This window comes from Vulpes lagopus, chromosome 24, assembly GCF_018345385.1.
Source record: "Vulpes lagopus strain Blue_001 chromosome 24, ASM1834538v1, whole genome shotgun sequence".
In the NCBI taxonomy this organism is placed as follows: domain Eukaryota; kingdom Metazoa; phylum Chordata; class Mammalia; order Carnivora; family Canidae; genus Vulpes; species Vulpes lagopus.
In genome coordinates this window covers 16,933,271-16,952,257 of record NC_054847.1, presented here as the reverse complement: position 1 = coordinate 16,952,257, position 18,987 = coordinate 16,933,271, and the positions used below count along the sequence as shown (strand labels likewise).

Genomic DNA, 18,987 nt, shown 5'->3' with positions numbered 1-18,987 from the left:
AAGCCAAAGCACCAACTCAACATAGCAGCAATGGAAGTCACCAGTTGCCCAAACCCCAGAAGCGACAAGTACCACAAACAGGAGATTGCCATGATGATGTAACGACAAGTTCAAGGTTGTATTTGGGTAAAGCCAAGAGGGTTAAGCTTCCTGATGTCATGGGGAGAGACAGTCAGGATGGTTCAAAGGAAAATCTTACGGTCTACTTGGCTCCGGCCAAGAAACATGTGTGCTGGTCCCTACTAAGCAGGATTATTGTAATCGGGGAAAAGAAAGCCCCAAAAAATGGCTATACAAGAGACTGAGAAGATTCACCCTGAGGGAATATCATTTGAGACTTGACATTTCTCTTAGTCTTGTTTCCAAGCAAAATCAGATTTTAAAAGAAAACTGGCATCTAACTGAACTGAATTCATCAGAAACTCACTTTCTTCCGCTTTCTCTTTTCAAGATTCTGCTTTTCTGCCAGGGACTTGATTGCTTGGATCCACGCATCAGCCATTCGCCGGATCCGGAGTCTCATCCACCGGAATTCTTCATGCTTTTTCATCATGCTGTAGAGAATATTAAAATCCGTACGAATTTCCGCCTAGAAACAGAAATTTAATCAAAACGAACTGAAAATAAAAAGTCAGAAAGCATAATGGTTGTCATGATGTGACATCTAAAGACTTGAAAGAGCTAGTCAATTAAATACAGAGCTTCAAAAGTGAGGCTTGTCTGCTGGGCAGCTTTATGTTAAGGCCCCAGGATTATAAATTAAAGGCCTCTGACTGCTGATCTGCTGTCAGGGACATCATTAAAAAATTAGAAATTGAGGAAGACCCAGCACAGCCATTGCAAAGCACTGAGTTATATTAAAATGCGTTTTTTTTTTTTTTTGTTTTTTACTATGAGTATATGCTCGATATACCTTGAAATTCTCTGCACCCGAATTTACTGCCACTTGGATCTGCTGCAAAGCAGTAGATTTTTACTTGGAAAAAGTCAATTCTTAACAGGCTGCTTGGCATTGTGCAAGTGTCCAAAAAGCCTGTCTGCCCACAAAGTTAAGCAGGGAAATAAATGCTCATCTTCTAGTTTTGTCCCAGTCCCAAACCAACAAAAGTTCATTATTTTCTGAGAGATTTAAAAGCCAGCAATACCATTTTCCTACCATAGCTGAATAAAATTAAAAATTCAGGCCAGAATAATTGAAAAGCCAGGAGGAACATTTTTCTAATGTATCTGGATACAACCAGTGATCGCATTAACAGGAAAACAGTAGCACTTGTATTTGTTTCTCGTAACATCTAGAACATGCTAACTCCATCTCTCAGCAGTCACACACTTTGTTCCCAACACTCACCTGATCCCTCCTTGACCCAACGTTCTCCCAAGACCCCCATGGTCTACAGCATGGTGGTCAGCACACTGTTCCAGATCCTCCTGGAACACAGAGCCTCAGGGAGCATGACCCACGCATTTATATCCTGTCTAGGGCTGCGCTCTGAGCTCAAGGTCAGAACTCACCAGTTGCAACAGAGACCTCATGGCCTGGAAAGATGAAAATATTCACTATCTGGCCTTTTACAGAAAAAGTCTACTGACCCCTGGTCTAAAGAAGAAAGACATAAGAGCTTTTAGTGTGGCACAGAAAACCATGTTCGGTCCCTACTGATCTTTCCCATCTCATCTTCCACCAAAGCTCATCCAACACCCCGGGGCCTGGCCCACTGAACTGTGCCCCACTCCCTGAAAACACCAAGCTCTTGTACAGATACCTTCCCCCCTACACATCAGACACACCTTTCTCTCCTTGATCTACTATGAACTCACTCATCATTTGAAATTCAGCTCCAATGTCATCATCTCTTTGCAACCTCTCCTAACCCCTGCAGGCTGAGATCGCCACTTTCTCATTCATTTCCATCGGCCTGCAGTTCACCTTTACATGGGTGTGATCATTACTTTTTGACCATCACCCTCATTAGATCGCTGAGAGCCTCCACATCTGGCACCAGGTCTTATTCCTATCGGTGGCCTCAGAGAACTGCTCAAGAAACAGACACTACTGGTTAACTGATTGGATCACCCACATTTCCACAGAACTGCAGACAGAAGTCCTTTAGTTCACCATTATTTCAGGGTTACAGCTGGCATTTCTAGCAGACTCCCCATGTACCACTTGGCATCAGAACCAAATCACAAGCCTAGTTTCCAAAAATCACTCACCAATGAATTATGATCAGCTTCTTCGTAGGGATTTTTCGCTCTCCAAGGTAAATGAGGACACCAATTTTCAACCTGAAAAATACACGAGAGACACTCGGTGTGTCGGTTCATCTGCAAACCAAGTAATGTCTGTACAAAGCACCAAGCACCATTCCTGGCACATGAGTAGCACTACATTTAAGTGCGCTGTTATTATGATTAGTCAGATTTTCATGCTTTCAGCTAGCAGTAGAGGCAGGTGACCTCTCAAACAGAATGACAATAGCAGGACGCCTGGGTGGCTCAGCAGTTGAGCATCTGCCTTCTGCTCAGGGCATGATCCTGGGTCCAAGATCGAGTCCCACATCGGGCTCCCTGTGAGGAATCTGCTTCTCCCTCTGCCTGTGTCTCTGCCTCTCTCTGTGTGTCTCTCATGGTTAAATAAAATCAATCTTAAAAAAAGAAGAACAATAGCAAAGGTCTAAAGAAGGCCACAATTACACTTTATATCTGTCCTTCACAGTACTTCTCAGGCACTGACTCCCTCAAGCGTCTACACGACAAGGGGGGCGGGGGGCTCACAGCAGAAAGGTAAAAAACGGAGACTGCAGAGGAATGAGAATGGAAGGACAGGGACGATTCATTATCTGCGGGTGGCATGACTGGAAAAGCAGCAGCATGGCATTTGAGCCACAGAGCTCAATCATTTATCTCAGAATTAGGAAAGCAGCTGATCGTTTAAGGCTAATTGATCAAGGCTTTCCCTCATTTTCTGGCTGTTCACTTCACACTATCTCATCTCAGGGAAGAAGATGGTAAAAAGTATTGGAGAAAGAGATAAAAGGAAAAAGGGGGAAAAAAAACCCCCAGCAATCTTGTGAGAGCCATTCTAGAAGATGGATTGTTCTGTCAATGCACAAAAGTTTAGAGAGTTGAGGGAAAGAGGAAAAAGCACCTGAATTACTTCCAAAAGGTTACTGGAAAAAATTAGGCAGAATCACAATTTCTAGTAAAAGAAAGAAGAAAACTGCACTAAGATTGCTGGCCTCTTTGTTAAAACTGACCGTACAATTCCACAGTGGCACATCACCTGTGCAAAAATACACGATGAGAGTATTGACGATGGCTAATGAGAAGCCACAGAAAGTACCTTTATCTACAATCCTCCTCTGGCCAGGTGGGCCTACGGGAACCAAGGGAGCAAGCAGGTGGGGGCCATCCTGGGAGCGCCACCAAGAAGGCAGGTGCACACAGGGCCACAGCCTTCTTTCTTGGTCAGTAACTCAGATTCGGTCGAGATAGTTTGCCCTCCAGCCCCAGGTACATTTTCAAACAAACACAGCAGTTTCCCTAATCTAGAAATTGCTCTTAATGCAAGGTGATTTTTACTATGACCAAAATAACCGCGTGATTTGCATAAAGCCATCTGCCACTACAAAGATGTGAAAGCAATAAACGGAGGGCAGCAAAGCTTGGGGGAGGGCGGAGTCCCCAGATAGAAAAAGAGCAATATTCTCTCTCTTATTTTTTCTTGTGGAGTAAAATTAGACTTTACTGTATTTGTGAATGACTTCAGAGACTCAAAAGGACTCCCCAGGAGGAAAGCTGAAATGGTTTCTACTCACAAGGAACGAAAATACTAACTTGCCTTGGATGCCCATGTCTAATTACGGAGACCTTACGGCAATATCACCACGAGAAGCAATATCTGGAGCTTCACAAATGTGAAAAATGAGGGAAAACCAGCGGAAAGGCAGCCTGCAAGCAGATGAAGCCTCAGCTGGTCCCAGCAGCAGTGCAAACATCTGTACCTTGCATTCTTAGGCCAGAATGAATTATTTACTTCGAATTAAATTTTTGTAAATGGACTAAATAAAACATTGCTATAAAGCATATTTATAACATGAAGGCTTCAAATGGTCTGAAGCTAGCATTTTCCACAGCGAGACCTTCAACCCCACACAAAAAGGATGAGGAGTAGCAAGCCGGGGGCAGATCTCAAGTCAGCCTCACACTAAATTAAGTAACTCAAATGTTCATGGCAACATGTCAAGATAAAAGATTTCCCCACAAATAGCATATTAGGGCAAGATGAAATAAGACTACGAATAAATACAGTCAACCAAAAGGAGAGACATTAGTGAGACGAGACATTGACAAAAGACAGTATGTTCCCTCCTCACTCTCCCATCGTGAAAAGAACCTTCCAAAATTCACTCTGATGAAAATACTGTCCAAGGTGATCTTCTAAAATATGACCTCCCTACAGAATACTCAGGACTTTAATTCCTCTTCGAAACTCATCATTGATCTCAGTTCTTGTTACTCTAAATCACTGGATAATACTTTGCAAGGCTTCAAGGGCATTTCTGAAAGGACAGAATATGGAGTCAGTGTATTTTAGCTTTTAGCAAGAAATCTTCCTGTCACACATTCACTTGTAATGGAGGAAAAACCAATTATGAACATCTTGACACCGAACGAAGATGGGGGGTTTTTAAGGTTGCAGTTTTTGTACACAGTGATAGGATGACTGGCTAACAAAATAATTAAATTATACACAAACCAATTTTTCCATGGGAAGAGTGTGCATGTGTGTGTGGGGGGGGGGTATTTTTTTTTTTTTTTTTTTTGGTATTTTTTTTCTAAACCTCAGAAGATTACCAAGATTGGAAGAAAGCCAATACTGGCAATAACTCCAAGTACTGGAACAAACAGCCCTCAAATGAGCAACATTTTCCTAAATAAGAGTGTCATTAATAACACTCAGGGAAAATCCTGCTCAATGCTAATAACTCAACTTCCTAATCCCTAATTTTGTTTTCTTCCTGATTTACCCAGGAACATTTATTGGGACCCGTCCCCACAACCCCATCCCACAAGCACAGCATCTTCCCAAGAAAGCTGGAACCTAGAACGAGTCCACTGCCTTCCTGCTCTGGAAGCTCTTCTAGTTCACATTATTATCACCATCCCTTCTCCTTAGAACTCTCATGGCCTGCCTCAGCCTGCTGCCTTCCTATGCCCACTCCTTTGGCCATACTTTTCCAACTGTGACCCTCGGTGCTCTCCCTAGGACAGGATTTTGTATTTGCCCCAGGTGCAGACACCATGGAGGTGGCACCCTCCTGCCATCCACTCCCACCCCTGCCAAGCTCCTGGGAGCTGGGGAGCCCTGCCTCAAGACCTCTGCCAGAGAAGGAACTGGATGGCCTTAAAATAGTCCACAAATCACCAGAGTACATCTAAGCACTGAAAACCCCCTGGATTCATGGCAACATCCACACAACAATCAATAGAATAGGCAAACCATTACTCAAATAACCTTCGACTTGAGGGTAAAGCTCCTCTCCCAGAACCCCTTGTTTTTAGTGCACTATCCTCAGGCCACAAAATGAAGAGGTAGGAAAAACAGAAAAAGACCAGCCACGCTAGAACTTTGGAGCATTAACACATATTCCACGGAGACAAAGACCTATAAATCACCTTTCTGGAATAAGGAGATATAAAATCACCAATTTTATTTTTGACATGCCTCCTCCCCATGATTTAAGCTTCTTTGATCTGAGAAGGTTTTGCAGCTTAATCATGAGCAGTGTGAATCAAAACAAAATCTCTCAACAACTCATGTAGGTCACACTTACTTTCAAGGTCTGTAGAATGGACAATTCATTATATTTAAGAAAAAAGAAACCACGGATAAGATACATATACAGCTCCAGTTAGAATTTAAAGATGAAAAAGAAGTAATAAAATTACAACAAAAATGAGTAGGAGATATATATATGCACCAATTTATATGTAACTGGTGCAACTTTAGAGTAACATTCTACTCCTTTGAAAGAATAATTATCAGGTACTGTTATGGTCTCTTCTCTCATGATTAATGTGAAGTGTATGGCTCTAATGGATCACTGACCTAGAGAATTTCATGCTGTATTTTTCAGATAGTAAGTGCAATCAAAACTAAATGAGAAAAATGCATAAGAAAGGTGAGCTTATTTCTAGATGATGGTGTTACGGGTGCTTCTCATTATCTTCTCTATGCTTATCTGCACATTAGGATTTTTTACAACAAATGTTTATTGATAGAGTTATTTCTAAAGGAGTTAGCTTATATAAGCATACAATCATTTACTAAAGGTTTACAGTAAGTCAGGATCTCTGGGAAAAAAAAAAACAAGTAAGCTTGTATGCATTACATCATTGAATCCCTTGAAGAGCCGTGTGACGTGGGTACCATCATCAGGTTACATATGAGGAAGTCGAGGCTCCAAAGGCTTGGGAACTTGCCAGGGTAAGCTCACCAGCGAGCTGCAAGGTGGGTGACAAGTGGAGTCTATCGCTCCCCTGACCAGAATACATTAGGGCCTCCCTTAAGGGCCAAGCTTAGTGGAGAACAGACAGCTGCTGAGTGGGGAAAGAGCATCGAATCTGGAATCTGCCAAAATAGGCTGAGTGCCCAGCTCTACCAACAACTAGGCATATAAACTTAAACCATTTAGCTTTTAAGTTTTCTCATTTACCAAATGAAGGAGTTGGCTTAGCTGACCTCTTAAGATTTTATTTATTTATCTATCTATTTATTTATTTATTTGAGAGAGAGAGAGAGAGAGAGAGAGAATGCACACAAGCAGGGGGATTGGCAGAGGAAGAGGGAGAGGGAGAAGCAGACTCCCTGCTGAGCAAGGAGCCCAATGTAGGGCTGGATCCGAGGACTCTGAGGTCATGACCTGAGCGGAAGGCGGTGCTTAACCCAATGAGCCACCCAGGTGCCCCTCAGTTAGTTGACCTTTTAATAACTGCATTACACTATAAGATGAGAAAAAAATAATTCTACATCATCCCATCCAGGCTAATTGGTTACATATCACAAGGATATAGTTGACGAGGTATCTATTCATTTAATACACTGATTACTCATATGAATCTATATACACAGACGCCTACATACACGCATTTGTCATACTGATGACACATCAAATGAAGTTGCTCATGAAGGTCTATGTTTAAAAAAAAAAAAGAGAGAGCAAGCATTCTCTACCCCACTTTATACCTGCCCTCAACACTCCCCTTTTTCAGGTCTCAACAAGCCAATGCAAATGGTAAAAGACATCTACACATCGCTAAATGGTTCAGCTCTCTAGACTGGTCCTCTGCACCAAACACCTGAGCTGATTAATATTTTGGCCAAACTGTTTGTAAGAAATGCTTGTATAAGGTGGGCAGGGTGAGGGAGACTAAGGATAAAAATCAAAGATACACTGTAGTAGGAGCAAAGCACTAGGATAAGCACTTGACACACATAACCTCATTTGGTCTTCAAATAATCCCCTGGGAAAGACCACTTACCATGCCAGATGCAGACACAGCACAGGGAGGACCCACAGCTGAGGACTGACATGCCATCTATCCTACCCCAGAGCCTCTGCGCTTAATCACCACGTGATGTGCACAGAACCCAGACCTCTGTGTCCTGCAGTCCTGCCAACACAGTCCACTCTTCAATGTTAGACTATAATTGCCTAAATCTTCTATAGAAAATCCTTCAAAACAAGTTTGCTCTGCTCCTACTGTGTGGCAGTGCGGTAAGGGCAATGAAAGCAGTAAGAACTCCCTGCTGGCAACTCCTGGCCCCAACGTCTGTTCTGTGCAGCAAGACTGATTGTTTTCAAGCTTAAATTGGATCACATCCTACGCTAACTCAAACCCTTCAGAGGCTTTCTCCTTGCACTTAGAATAAAGCCCAGAATTTATACCAAGATCCTACAGAATATGACCCAAACCTTTATACTGGCTGCCTCACTCACCCTGCCCTACATACAACACCCTCTTTCCAAGTCCAACCAGGACATTCTAAACTCACAAAGGTGGCCAAATCTGTGTGTGTGGTGGGGTGCAGGAGGGTATGGAAAAAGGATACCAAGTTAAATTAGAATTTCAGATAAATAATGATTTTTATTTTAGTATAAGTATATTCTATGTAGTATTTGTCACCTACTTACAGTTTAAAAAAATTGTCTACCAGAAATTCAAGTATCATTGGGTAGCCTGTATTTCACTTGGTAACCCTATACTTCAGGGTTTCTGTATTTGTTAGTCTTTCTACCTGAACCACTCTTCCTTCCAGAGAGTTCCATGTGTCACTCCCTTACTTCTACACTATGCTCTAACTTTTCCTCAGAGAAGTCTTCCCTGACCCACCTACCAAGCTGCTCTGTATCCTTAACTCTCCTTTTTTTCCCCTTGGAACACCTACCACCTGTGGAAAGGTGCTTTTGTGCTCCATGCGAATGAAACTGCTTGAGAAGAGAAATCCTGATTTGCCTGTTCAGTGCTCTACCTCAGCCCTGAGAACAGTGCCTGGCACACAGTAGGGACTCAATCATCTTTGGAGTGTTGAATGAATTATCCAAGGACATGACTCAAGCACTAAAGATACTCACGATGACACTCTTTTCCACTTAGATGGCACCACTGTGATGATTTCATGAGGACCTTCTGACAACACTTGGAGGCAGGCGAGGCAGGCTTACCCTTCATCTCACTGAAGGGGAACAAGGCTGAAAGCTCTAGGCCAAATAGGCAGCTATACCCAGACAGCCGATGGAGCCTCATGCGTATTCTCTAATACTGTACTACTGCTGCCTACCAAGGGAGGTAGGAATATTATGCCCAGAAAGGTCAGGACTGCACATGTACAAGGTAGAACCAAGGACTGGGGCAATCCAACATTGTTCTCTGGTGGTGAAAGAAAGGGCAAAACTTTAACAAAAGCTACTGTAAGTATTCCATGAGCCAAAAATCAGTTGGGTGCTAATGGCTGAATGTCACAGTTTCAAAACTCCATCCCAAATCACTGTAGGGGAAGCAGTGTCAATCTTCCTTCTCACAGGAGAAGCAGGAAGCGAATTCCTCTATAGCCAAGCACACAGGGATGCACAGAGATGCTTCCTATTACCAACTCTCTACACCTGGGCTGCATCTACGTTTGATAGTCAAAGGCACCCAATTTATAGAAGTAGTCACATTCTAGACACAGGGGATAGAGTTCCACTTCTGTATTAATATGCAATTTTGCCTGAAGTGTAGATCCAGGCAAATAATGCTAACGTGACAATGAGAGTAAAAAATGGGCAAGAAAGCTGTGCCTTCTAATATAATTGGCTCATTCTACTCTCTTAGTCCAATCTGATCTCCTGCAATGCCTTGTAGATCTAATATGAAAGAGCATTATATTAAATTGTTAATAAGTGCTTGAAATACCCCTGCTTCATGTCTCAAACTTAATGTTTTAGCAGAATTTAATGTTACACATTTCACAACATTTTTCTCAAGGTTAGAAAGGTGATAGTCGGGAGAAGTTACTCAGAACAAACAAACAAAAATCTATTGCCTGCTTTTTGAAAATGCTTTAAATAGAGTACTTCATTCAATAAATATGTATGCCAGGCACCATTATCCCTGTGAACAAAACAGACAAAAATCTCCTTGGAGATTAGCTTCTTGCACTAGTTTTTATTGTTGGATGTTGATGGTCACCCCCAGGATCTTTGCACTTACTGCTGCCACTGCCCACTGAACATCTGCCAGACATCTACACTTCTTACTCTCGCACTTTCCTCAAACTGGTGCTCCAATATTGTCCTCTCATCTTCTCAGTAGGGCATTTCCTGACCACTCTATGTAAAACTAACACCATCATTCCTCGTAAGCACTTCTTAGTATCCTTCCCTATTTTATTTTTCTCTATGGCACTTATCTCAATCTAAAGGATAAATATTTTACTTTTGTTTTTGTCTGTCTCCTCCTACAAAACATAGCCTTAATGAGGAAAGTTCATCTTTCTGTTCATTGTTATGTCTCCCAGCACCCCACAAAACTCAAGAGCAATGAAGGCTTCTGGCACCCAGATGATGGTCGTTTGCTGAGAGGAAGCCAGTGGTCCTTAGACAAATTCTAAGGTCCTTTGGCTAATTTCTGTTCTAGGGCAGAAATTGTGTAAGATGAACCTGAAAGGTTTTGTCATACCAGATAGGTAAAAACCAATAGAAACTAACAAGGTCATGTCAAAAGGATCCAGGAGACAATATTAACTGGCTCCTGCTGGTCAAAGAAGTGGGAGTTTAAGAATCAGTAAGAAAATAACTGAAGTTGGGATCCCTGGGTGGTGCAGTGGTTTAGCGCCTGCCTTTGGCCCAGGGTGTGATCCTGGAGACCCGGGATCGAATCCCACATCGGGCTCCCGGTGCATGGAGCCTGCTTCTCCCTCTGCCTGTGTCTCTGCCTCTCTCTCTCTCTCTCTCTGTGACTATCATAAATAAAAAAAATAAATAACTGAAGTTGATTGAACATATCAAGCAGATTTTTTTTTTTAAGATTTTATTTATTTGACAGAAGAGAGAGAAAGGACAAGCAGGGGAGCAGCAGGCGGAGGGAGAAGCAGGCTGTCTGCCAAGCAAGGAGTCTAATGTGGGACTTGATCAGGCCCCTACGATCATGTCCTGAGCTGAAGGCAGAGGCTTAAGTGACTGAGCCACTCAGGTGCCCCATCAAGTATGCTTCAATTGATGACTTCATAATGATAAAAACCAAGAAGTATACGAACAAACACCACTGGTCACCTGTGGAAGATACTAGGAAATCAGCACAGAAACAAGGGTTCCTATGTGAGCTGTCTCTCATAGTTACTAGATACAGATGAAGAGTCACTTCTCTTCATAAAAGTATTCCTAGGGGGTGCCCGTCTGGCTCAGTCAGTGGAGCTTATAACTCTTGATCTCAGGGTTGTGAGTTTGAGCCCCACTGTGAGCGTAGAGATTACTTAAAAATAAAATCTTAAAAAAAACCTATTCCTGACATATTAAGAAAGAACTTCTTCTTTTTAAATTCTTTTTAATTTATTTATGATAGTCACAGAGAGAGAGAGAGAGAGAGAGAGAGAGGCAGAGACATAGGCAGAGGGAGAAGCAGGCTCCATGCACTGGGAGCCCGATGTGGGATTCGATCCCAGGTCTCCAGGATCGCGCCCTGGGCCAAAGGCAGGCGCCAAACCGCTGCACCACCCAGGGATCCCAAGAAAGAACTTCTAATCAATTAATGAACCGAAGCACAGATCATCAATAGCTGCTAACATCACAAAAACAGATACTAGGCATTGTGTGCCTCCTGACAGAAGTAGACAATACCATCCATGAAGAAGTCCTGCAAAGAAGTATTATGCCTGGATCTGATCAAGTCTCAGATCTAATTATCAATTTACAAGGAATAAACAATAACACAAGGAGATATATATATATATATATATGTGTATATATATATATATATATAAAACATCAGAATTCAGAGTAAAACTAAGGCCAATGAAGAAGTTTCTTTAAAAAAATAAAAACAAAACATAAAGGGAAGGAAGAGATGAAAGGGAACCTAACTTTAAGAAAAGACCGAAGAGACACCAACCATTCCAGAATATGGTCCCTACTTGAAACCTAGTTCAGGGGCACTTGGGTGGCTCAGTAGCTAAGCATCTGTCGCTGGCTCAGGTCGTGATCCTGGGGTCCTGGGATTGAGTCCTGCATCAGGCTCTCAGCAAGGAGCAGGCTTCTCTCTCTGCCTATGTCTCTGCCTCTCTCTCTGTGTCTCTCAAGAATAAATATATTTTTAAAAATCTTTTTTTTTTTTAATTTTTATTTACGATAGTCACAGAGAGAGAGAGAGAGAGGCAGAGACACAGGCAGAGGGAGAAGCAGGCTCCACGCACCGGGAGCCCGATGTGGGATTCGATCCCGGGTCTCCAGGATCGCGCCCTGGGCCAAAGGCAGGCGCCAAACCGCTGCGCCACCCAGGGATCCCAATTTTTAAAAATCTTTAAAAGAAACTTTGTTCAAATAAATAAACTTTTATTTATCAGAATGCCTGGAAAATGTAAACACTAAACTGGTATTTTATGATATTAAGGGATTATGTCAATTTTAGATATGAAATGGTATTATCAGTTACACTGGGAGTAGTTACAGATCTCAAGGAGTCCTAAAGATACATATTGAAACATTCGTGGATCTTAAGACCTTTGGAATTTGCTTCAAAATCATGGGCCAGGAGAGTAAATGAGAAGAAACCGGCCTTGAATTGACAATCGTTGAATCTCGGTCATGGGTACATGGGAGTTCATTATACTCTTCTTTTTTGTATGTTTGAAATCTTCCACATTAAAGAAGTGGAAAACATAAAAACTTTAGAGCTATTTTACTGGTGTACAATAGAAATTATAAGAGACATACTTAAAAGTTGGCAAAACACAAGTTGGAGCGACTGCACAGAAGCCCTGTCTGCCACATGCGCCTCAAGCAGCCAACAGGTACTGGTATGAGGTTTGGCCAGTCCAGTCATTTGCCCTTCTCATGTTTAAGGTGGCAGCCAGAGCAAGACATCTGGGTACCAACGATGTAGTACTTCAAGCTTACAAACAGGAGGGGCCATTGAGAAGATAAACTTGTCTGAGCCAACAGATCAGTTCGGGTCCCGACAGATACTTCTCTCTAGACTTGGGAGTCAGTCTGAAAAATATCCATTTTCTAAGGATGCATTAGAATTCAGGTAATAAGAGCAATGAAAACACATGGATGAAAAAGGTACAAGTAAAGGCTGAATTCAAAAAAGTAAAAAGAAAAGGATCATCAATCTCTGTCACCTCCTTTTCTGCCCAGAAATATTATCTCATGGACAGGAAATTGCCTATCTGAAACGGCTAGACCTTTATAAGGTATGTGTTAGTATTCTCAGGCAATAGTCGAGGGATATTTTTAAAGTATACTCCCCTGACCCATCCCAAAATGTTAGTTATGTTTTTTTCATTCAGTTTTTCTCCTGCAACTGAAGCAGTCAATTCTTCATCACTACCCCCTCTGACAAATTAGTCTATGCAACACCATTTCCAAGTTATCTCTAGCAGCCAACACAGCCCATAAATCCAAATCATTGTACTGGTTATTAGGATTTCATTTCATGCTCGCATTCACAAACATTTAAGCTTTCAACCTTTGCTGTTGGGCATTAATCTTGGCATTAATCAAGGGATTAAGTACGCTGAATTTAAACTCAAGGTTAATAGCATGCTCAGCCAATATTAGTTTTACATATTGCCAAGGGAAAACAGAAAGAGGCAAAGACCTTTATGCCTGTTGTTCCTGAAATATAAGACACAGATTGATGAGGAAGGCATGAAATTGCTTCTTTTGTTCCTTCGTGAGGGAGTCACACACACACACATGCACATAACCACACACTCATTCATCCAGTCCAAATTGGCCTCTGAAGCAACAGCTTGTATAGATCCTGAGATCTGGCCATTGATCGCTGGGTAATTTGCTTATTTCCAAGCAACTATTCGTGTAACAGCAATAGAAGTGTTTAAAAAATCAACAACACATTAAGAAGTCTAGAAGGGTATGATAGTTGCTAGAATAATTGTGTAAAGAGATAAAAATGTGTGGGTGTCAGGTTTATCAGCACCATCTATCAGTGTAATAGCAATAGGGGTAAAGAAATTCATTCTAAATTTCATAAAATCTGTTAGCAGTAAAAGGCTCTGCAGAGGGCTAAGTTAATATACCTGAAACAATGACAGAGTAATTACTTTATAGAGTTCTTGTCTCTATAACGGGAGTAGTTACATGGCTCACAAAAACAGATATAGAAAATAAACTGCCCGATGATCTGGAAATGCAAGGCTGCCTAATGAATCATTCATTCACTCCCACCACCTGGAAAGGCTGCACACCTGGCTTTCATGAGTTCGGGCCCCAGAAGAATCAGTGCTGTTTCTCTTTGTTGGGGGATGGTATCAAAACTTCAAGTATTAGAAAACTAGCAATGAGGATCCATTAATGCAAACTAGCTAAATTAGAGCCATATTTCAAACACAAAAGCTTTGGGGCATAGAACTGAATGCAAAGTTAAAGGCAACAAATCATCTACTCACCTCAGTTCAGTTTTTCTTTGACATGAAGGGGCAACAGTAATGCAAAGTACAGAAGCACTAAGTACTTAACTTCTCTGAGCCTCTCTGATGGGGCTATTACTCAGAGTTGGGGGTGCGTGGGTGGGGCAGTAAATGAGATGGTGTATTTGAGGTGTTTGGCATACAGGTGGGCTCAATAATGTGTCATTCTTCTCTTACTGTCTTCCACCCAACAGGGGCAATGCCTGGACGCATACCATATCCAGTCCCGGCTCTACTGTCAGACATACCGCGAGCATCCTTGGGTATCATACTGCTGGCTGCAATTTCTGGGATTTACCAAGAAAGACGTGTAGACTGCAAGTTGGTTGAGGGCACAAGCAGAAGCTCATAACCCTGAAATTCAGTGGAAGTTGGCATACTGAGACAATGGAGGGAAAGACAAATGAGAGCAGAGTGCCATCCCCTAGGACTGGGCTAAATCTCAATCCCTGGATTCAACTGGTGACTGACCAGAGTTACTTTGTGGCTTTTTGTTTGCTTGCTTGCTTGCTTCTAAGTCCTGAGGTTAAATATAAGATGGAAGCCAGAACTGGCTCTTTGATTAGGATTAAGAAAAGAATAAAAGTGACTGGCCTGTTGATCAAGTTGAACAAATCAGATGAAGATGTCTCTCTTAGATGTTTTCCCAGGGGCAAGAGAAACCTGGCATAGGATACGCAGTTAAATCAAGTAACAAAAGAAGGAAGGTTTTTAAGAAAAAGCGAGAGGGGGAAAACAAAACAAAACAAAATAAAACAAAAACCTAGACCAAAAACAGCACTATGAAGACACAGATGCTCTCCAGGATCTTAAAAAATACTAGCAGAAAATTAATTGGCTTTTAAAAATCGCCTCCGGTAATTTCAAATTAACAATGGCATGGATGCACTGCTGCTCCACAGATCCAGCTCATGGTTCCAAAGCAAACAGAAGTGTTAAAAGCAGAGAAAAGAAGTCAAGGAGAGCAGCTGCATCTGTACACCACCAGAAATCAAAAGTAGATTACAGTTAGAATCAGAAATTGCTTCTAATTGTAAAACAAAATCATGGTCCTACATCAAATGCCCCTCTAACGGTCCTCAAATAGTGACATCAAAAACCATAAAGGTGTCAATTGTGTTTAATGGGTGTCATTTATCTGCCAGGCTCTATTCTAAGCATATAGACTCAGGAATCCTCACAGCAGGATCCTTTAAAAACAAAGTTAAAACTATTATTTTATAAAGGAAGAACAAGAAGGAAGTAACTTGTCCACAAGTACAATGTTTAGAAAGCATCACCAACAGTGTGACCTCAGGGATGAGTCTCTGAGGTGGTACCTCCCATCCAAGAGGCCACAGTGGTGACATTTTCATCCAGCTCTTACAGTGTACTTATTGAGATGCTGCAATAGAATGCAAATTTTTTTAAAAATATTTTATTTAGAGAGTAAGCGAGAGAGACAGAGAGGGCATGAGTTGGGGGGGTGGAGGGGTGTGGAGAGAGGGAGAAGGAGAGGAAGCAGATCCCTTGTGGACCAGGGAGCCCAACATAGAGTCCTGGGATCATGACCTTAGCTGAAGGCAGACACTTAACCAGACTGGGCCAACCAGGTGCCCCCAAATGCAATTTTTTTTAAAGGCCAGAGTTTCAAACTAATTTTCAGATTTAAACTAAAAAAGAGGGACGCCTGGGTGGCTCAGTGGTTGAGCGCCTGCCTTCTACCCAGGGCGTGGTCCTGGAGTCCCGGGATCAAGTCCCACATCGGGCTTCCTGCATGGAGCCTGCTTCTCCCTCTGTCTGTGTATCTGCCTCTCTCTCTCTCTCTGTCTCTCATGAATAAATAAATCTTTTTTAAAAATTTAAAAAATAAACTAAAAAAGAAGTTCCTAATTCTGTCTGCAGGGAAACTGTTCTACCCTGTTCTGGCTCTGCTACCTGCATCCATCCTTCCTTTTCCATTAGGGCTCATCATGAGTGCACATCATGGTGCCAAGAAAAGGGGTTCTCACCCACTGGTGACTTCCAGTGAATATAACAGATGTTCAGTAAGTGACCACTGAACTGAATTCATTCAGCTGAACAAAAAGAAAAGCCCAAGGAAAAGGCAAAGCAAGCACCATTCCACACCATGGAAAGAGGAAAAAATAGTCACAGGTTCTGAAATGCAATCCCCTGGCTCCAGTGGTAAGAGCGTGTGATCCATCAGACCCTTCCACCGCCGCGTCTGTCTCACACTCACAGGGGGCTCCGGGTTCTCATCTTAGCTACATCCTTCCTCCCCTGTGAGTGGGGTTGGGCGGCAGCTTCAAAGGAAGGGAACTAGGTCACAACTAATCGCGGTCCCTTCCCATCTGGATTGTTCTCCCACACCTTCCTGGCTCTGGCTCGGGAGACGGAGAGAAGGCTGGAGTGGAATGTAACTCTCTCCCTGTACCTCAGCGGTACGGCCAACATGCAAACTCTCAAGAAGGCGTGAAATTGGCCCAGCTTGTCAATCAGGGAGCACAGTTGGACTCTGGCTAAATTCTATCAAATGGAAAGGGGAAGGAAACTTTTGAATATTAAACCGAATGAGGAACCTTCTCCTCAGGGCAGGAAAGGTGCTTCTAATTGACTTCTCACCGGAGAGCAGCAGGTTCACCCGGGGCCCCAGGGCTTACTCTTCTGGAGAAGGAAATGAGAAGGTGGGCCACAGGCCACCCTGGCCAAAAACACACTCACATAAATGCTACAGAATTAATTTGTCAGCAGCCTGCTAATAAGGAGCATCACACACCCAACAACCTGTGGTTTGAATTTCCAAGAGATATTTTAACTATCATTAGCTCTGAGGCCTCTCATGATGGCTATGGGGTGGCCATGGTGCAACCATGCTTAAAAAAAAAAAAGCATAAGTGGCTCTTAAAAAGAAGAGAGACATAAATGTAAAAGAAAGGGACAAACCCCCACAGAATTTGGGGCTGCATGCCCTGTGGCAATACTGGGTTGGTCTCCATCCCCCATCTCTGTCCTGTCACCTTCTGACAGAGAGGAGAGGCGCCTGAGTCTCACACGAAAAATTATGGTAGAAGTATGTCATTAGCCTCAAAATGGAGACATTCTCTTTCCTGCAAGGTAGCACCAGGGAGCTGTTATTAACTACTGGTCAAACAGCAACAGCACACCAAAGTGTATGCTCTCTGAAATCAGCCAGCACCCATTTCACAAGCCCATAGGGCTGCTTTTGTCCATAAAGGGAAAGCCAGCTTCCCTATTCAGTTGTTCCCCCGTACTTGTCCTATATAGTCTTAACTCTACCCCATGCCCTCAATTTTCTTCAAGGTTAAACAAAAATCATCAAAGTACATAACAAGCTAATTCCATGTGGCCTATAGAATGTCCTGCTACCCTTAAAAAAAAAATCTATTTAAACTTCAGGATAGAAATGAAAATAAAGCTCAGTTAAAAAGATTTTTAAAAAAAAAGAGTAAAAGTTAATAACTCAGCTTATAAGCAAATAGCTAACTCAGCCAAGAAACACATGAAAAATATGCTTGAAAAAAAAGAAAAGAAAAAGATGCTTGATATCACTGATTATTAAGAAAATGCAAAGCAAAACCACAATGAGATAGCATTTTGCACCCGTTGGCATGGCTACGAGGACAAAACAGAAAACAAGTGTTGACAAGGATGTGGAGAAACTAGAACCCTTATGCATAGCTGGTAGGAAGGTAAAATGCAGCCATCACTTTGGAGAAGTTTGGTGGTTCCTCAGAAAAATAAAAAAACAATTACCATATGATTCAGCCACTCCACTTCTGGGTGCACCAAAGGAACCGAAAGCCCTCAAAGAGTTCTGTGCACATCTATGTTCATAGAGGCATTATTCACAATAGCCACAAGATGGAAGCAACCCAAGCGTCCCATCAACAGTGAGTGGATAAGCAAACTGTGGTAGATAATACGCTGGAATACTACTGAGCCCTGAAAGGGAAGGGGATTCCGACACATGCTGAAACATGGATGGATCATGCTAACTGAAATAAGGCAGTCACCAAAAGGCAAATACTGTATACATTATACATATGTAAATAGTGAGAGTAGTCAAAATCAGGGAGAGAAATCAGAATGGTTGTTTTTTTCAGGGGCTGGAGGAAGTGGGGGAATGAGGAGTCACAGTTTACTGGGCAGAGTCTCAGGTTTGCAAGATGAAGTGTTCAGGAGTTGGATGCTGGTGAGGGTTGTAGAGCAACACCAATGTCGTGGATTCCCACTCACCTGTGCACTTAATGGTCACGATGGCAAATTTTATGTTACATGTATTTCACTAGATCTTTTTTTTTTTTTTAATCGGGGGAAGAAAACGTAAATAGCTCCATCCACTTGTTTTTTTACCCCTCAAGGAAAAAAAATAAAAAAATTGTCCTATTTAGGGACAGGGGAAAGTAATGAAGAAGGGAGCCACATATCTGCTACATAGAAACAACACACGCCTCTAAACTCTTCAGATTCCAGGCTTTGCTGCAAGACTGATCAACCACATCTTCCCGCACCCCAAAGCCAAAGAAGTGACTCACCTCACTGAGGTAAATAAAAAAAGAGCACGTGGACCCATCCACTCCGTAGTCTGCGTAGCAGGGATCCGAGCGCCACATGTCCTTCATCCACTGAAATGAGAGGAACCCGGTAAGGACATCGATGAGCATCCTGCGGGGTACGAAGGCCAAGGAGGGGCCTGTGGCTCAGACTGGGGCCTGGGGTTCAGAGTCAGTTCCCAGATGATCCACAGGGAGACACTGGCTTGAGATGGGCCTTAGCAGAGGTGCTCGGGG

At 42.5% G+C, this 18,987-nt stretch overlaps 1 protein-coding gene across 5 annotated transcripts in view; it reads right to left on the bottom strand.

The window, feature by feature from the left end:
• MGAT5 (alpha-1,6-mannosylglycoprotein 6-beta-N-acetylglucosaminyltransferase) overlaps nt 1–18,987 on the bottom strand; it is a 286,577-nt gene that overhangs the window by 122,120 nt on the left and 145,470 nt on the right. For all 5 annotated transcript variants that reach the window (XM_041739318.1, XM_041739321.1, XM_041739319.1 and 2 more), the window contains 3 exons: nt 18,733–18,822; nt 2,215–2,286; nt 428–589 (listed from right to left, as the gene is read on the bottom strand). In XM_041739318.1, the coding sequence (XP_041595252.1) occupies nt 428–589; nt 2,215–2,286; nt 18,733–18,822 (324 nt within the window). The remainder of the gene's footprint in view (nt 1–427; nt 590–2,214; nt 2,287–18,732; nt 18,823–18,987) is intronic.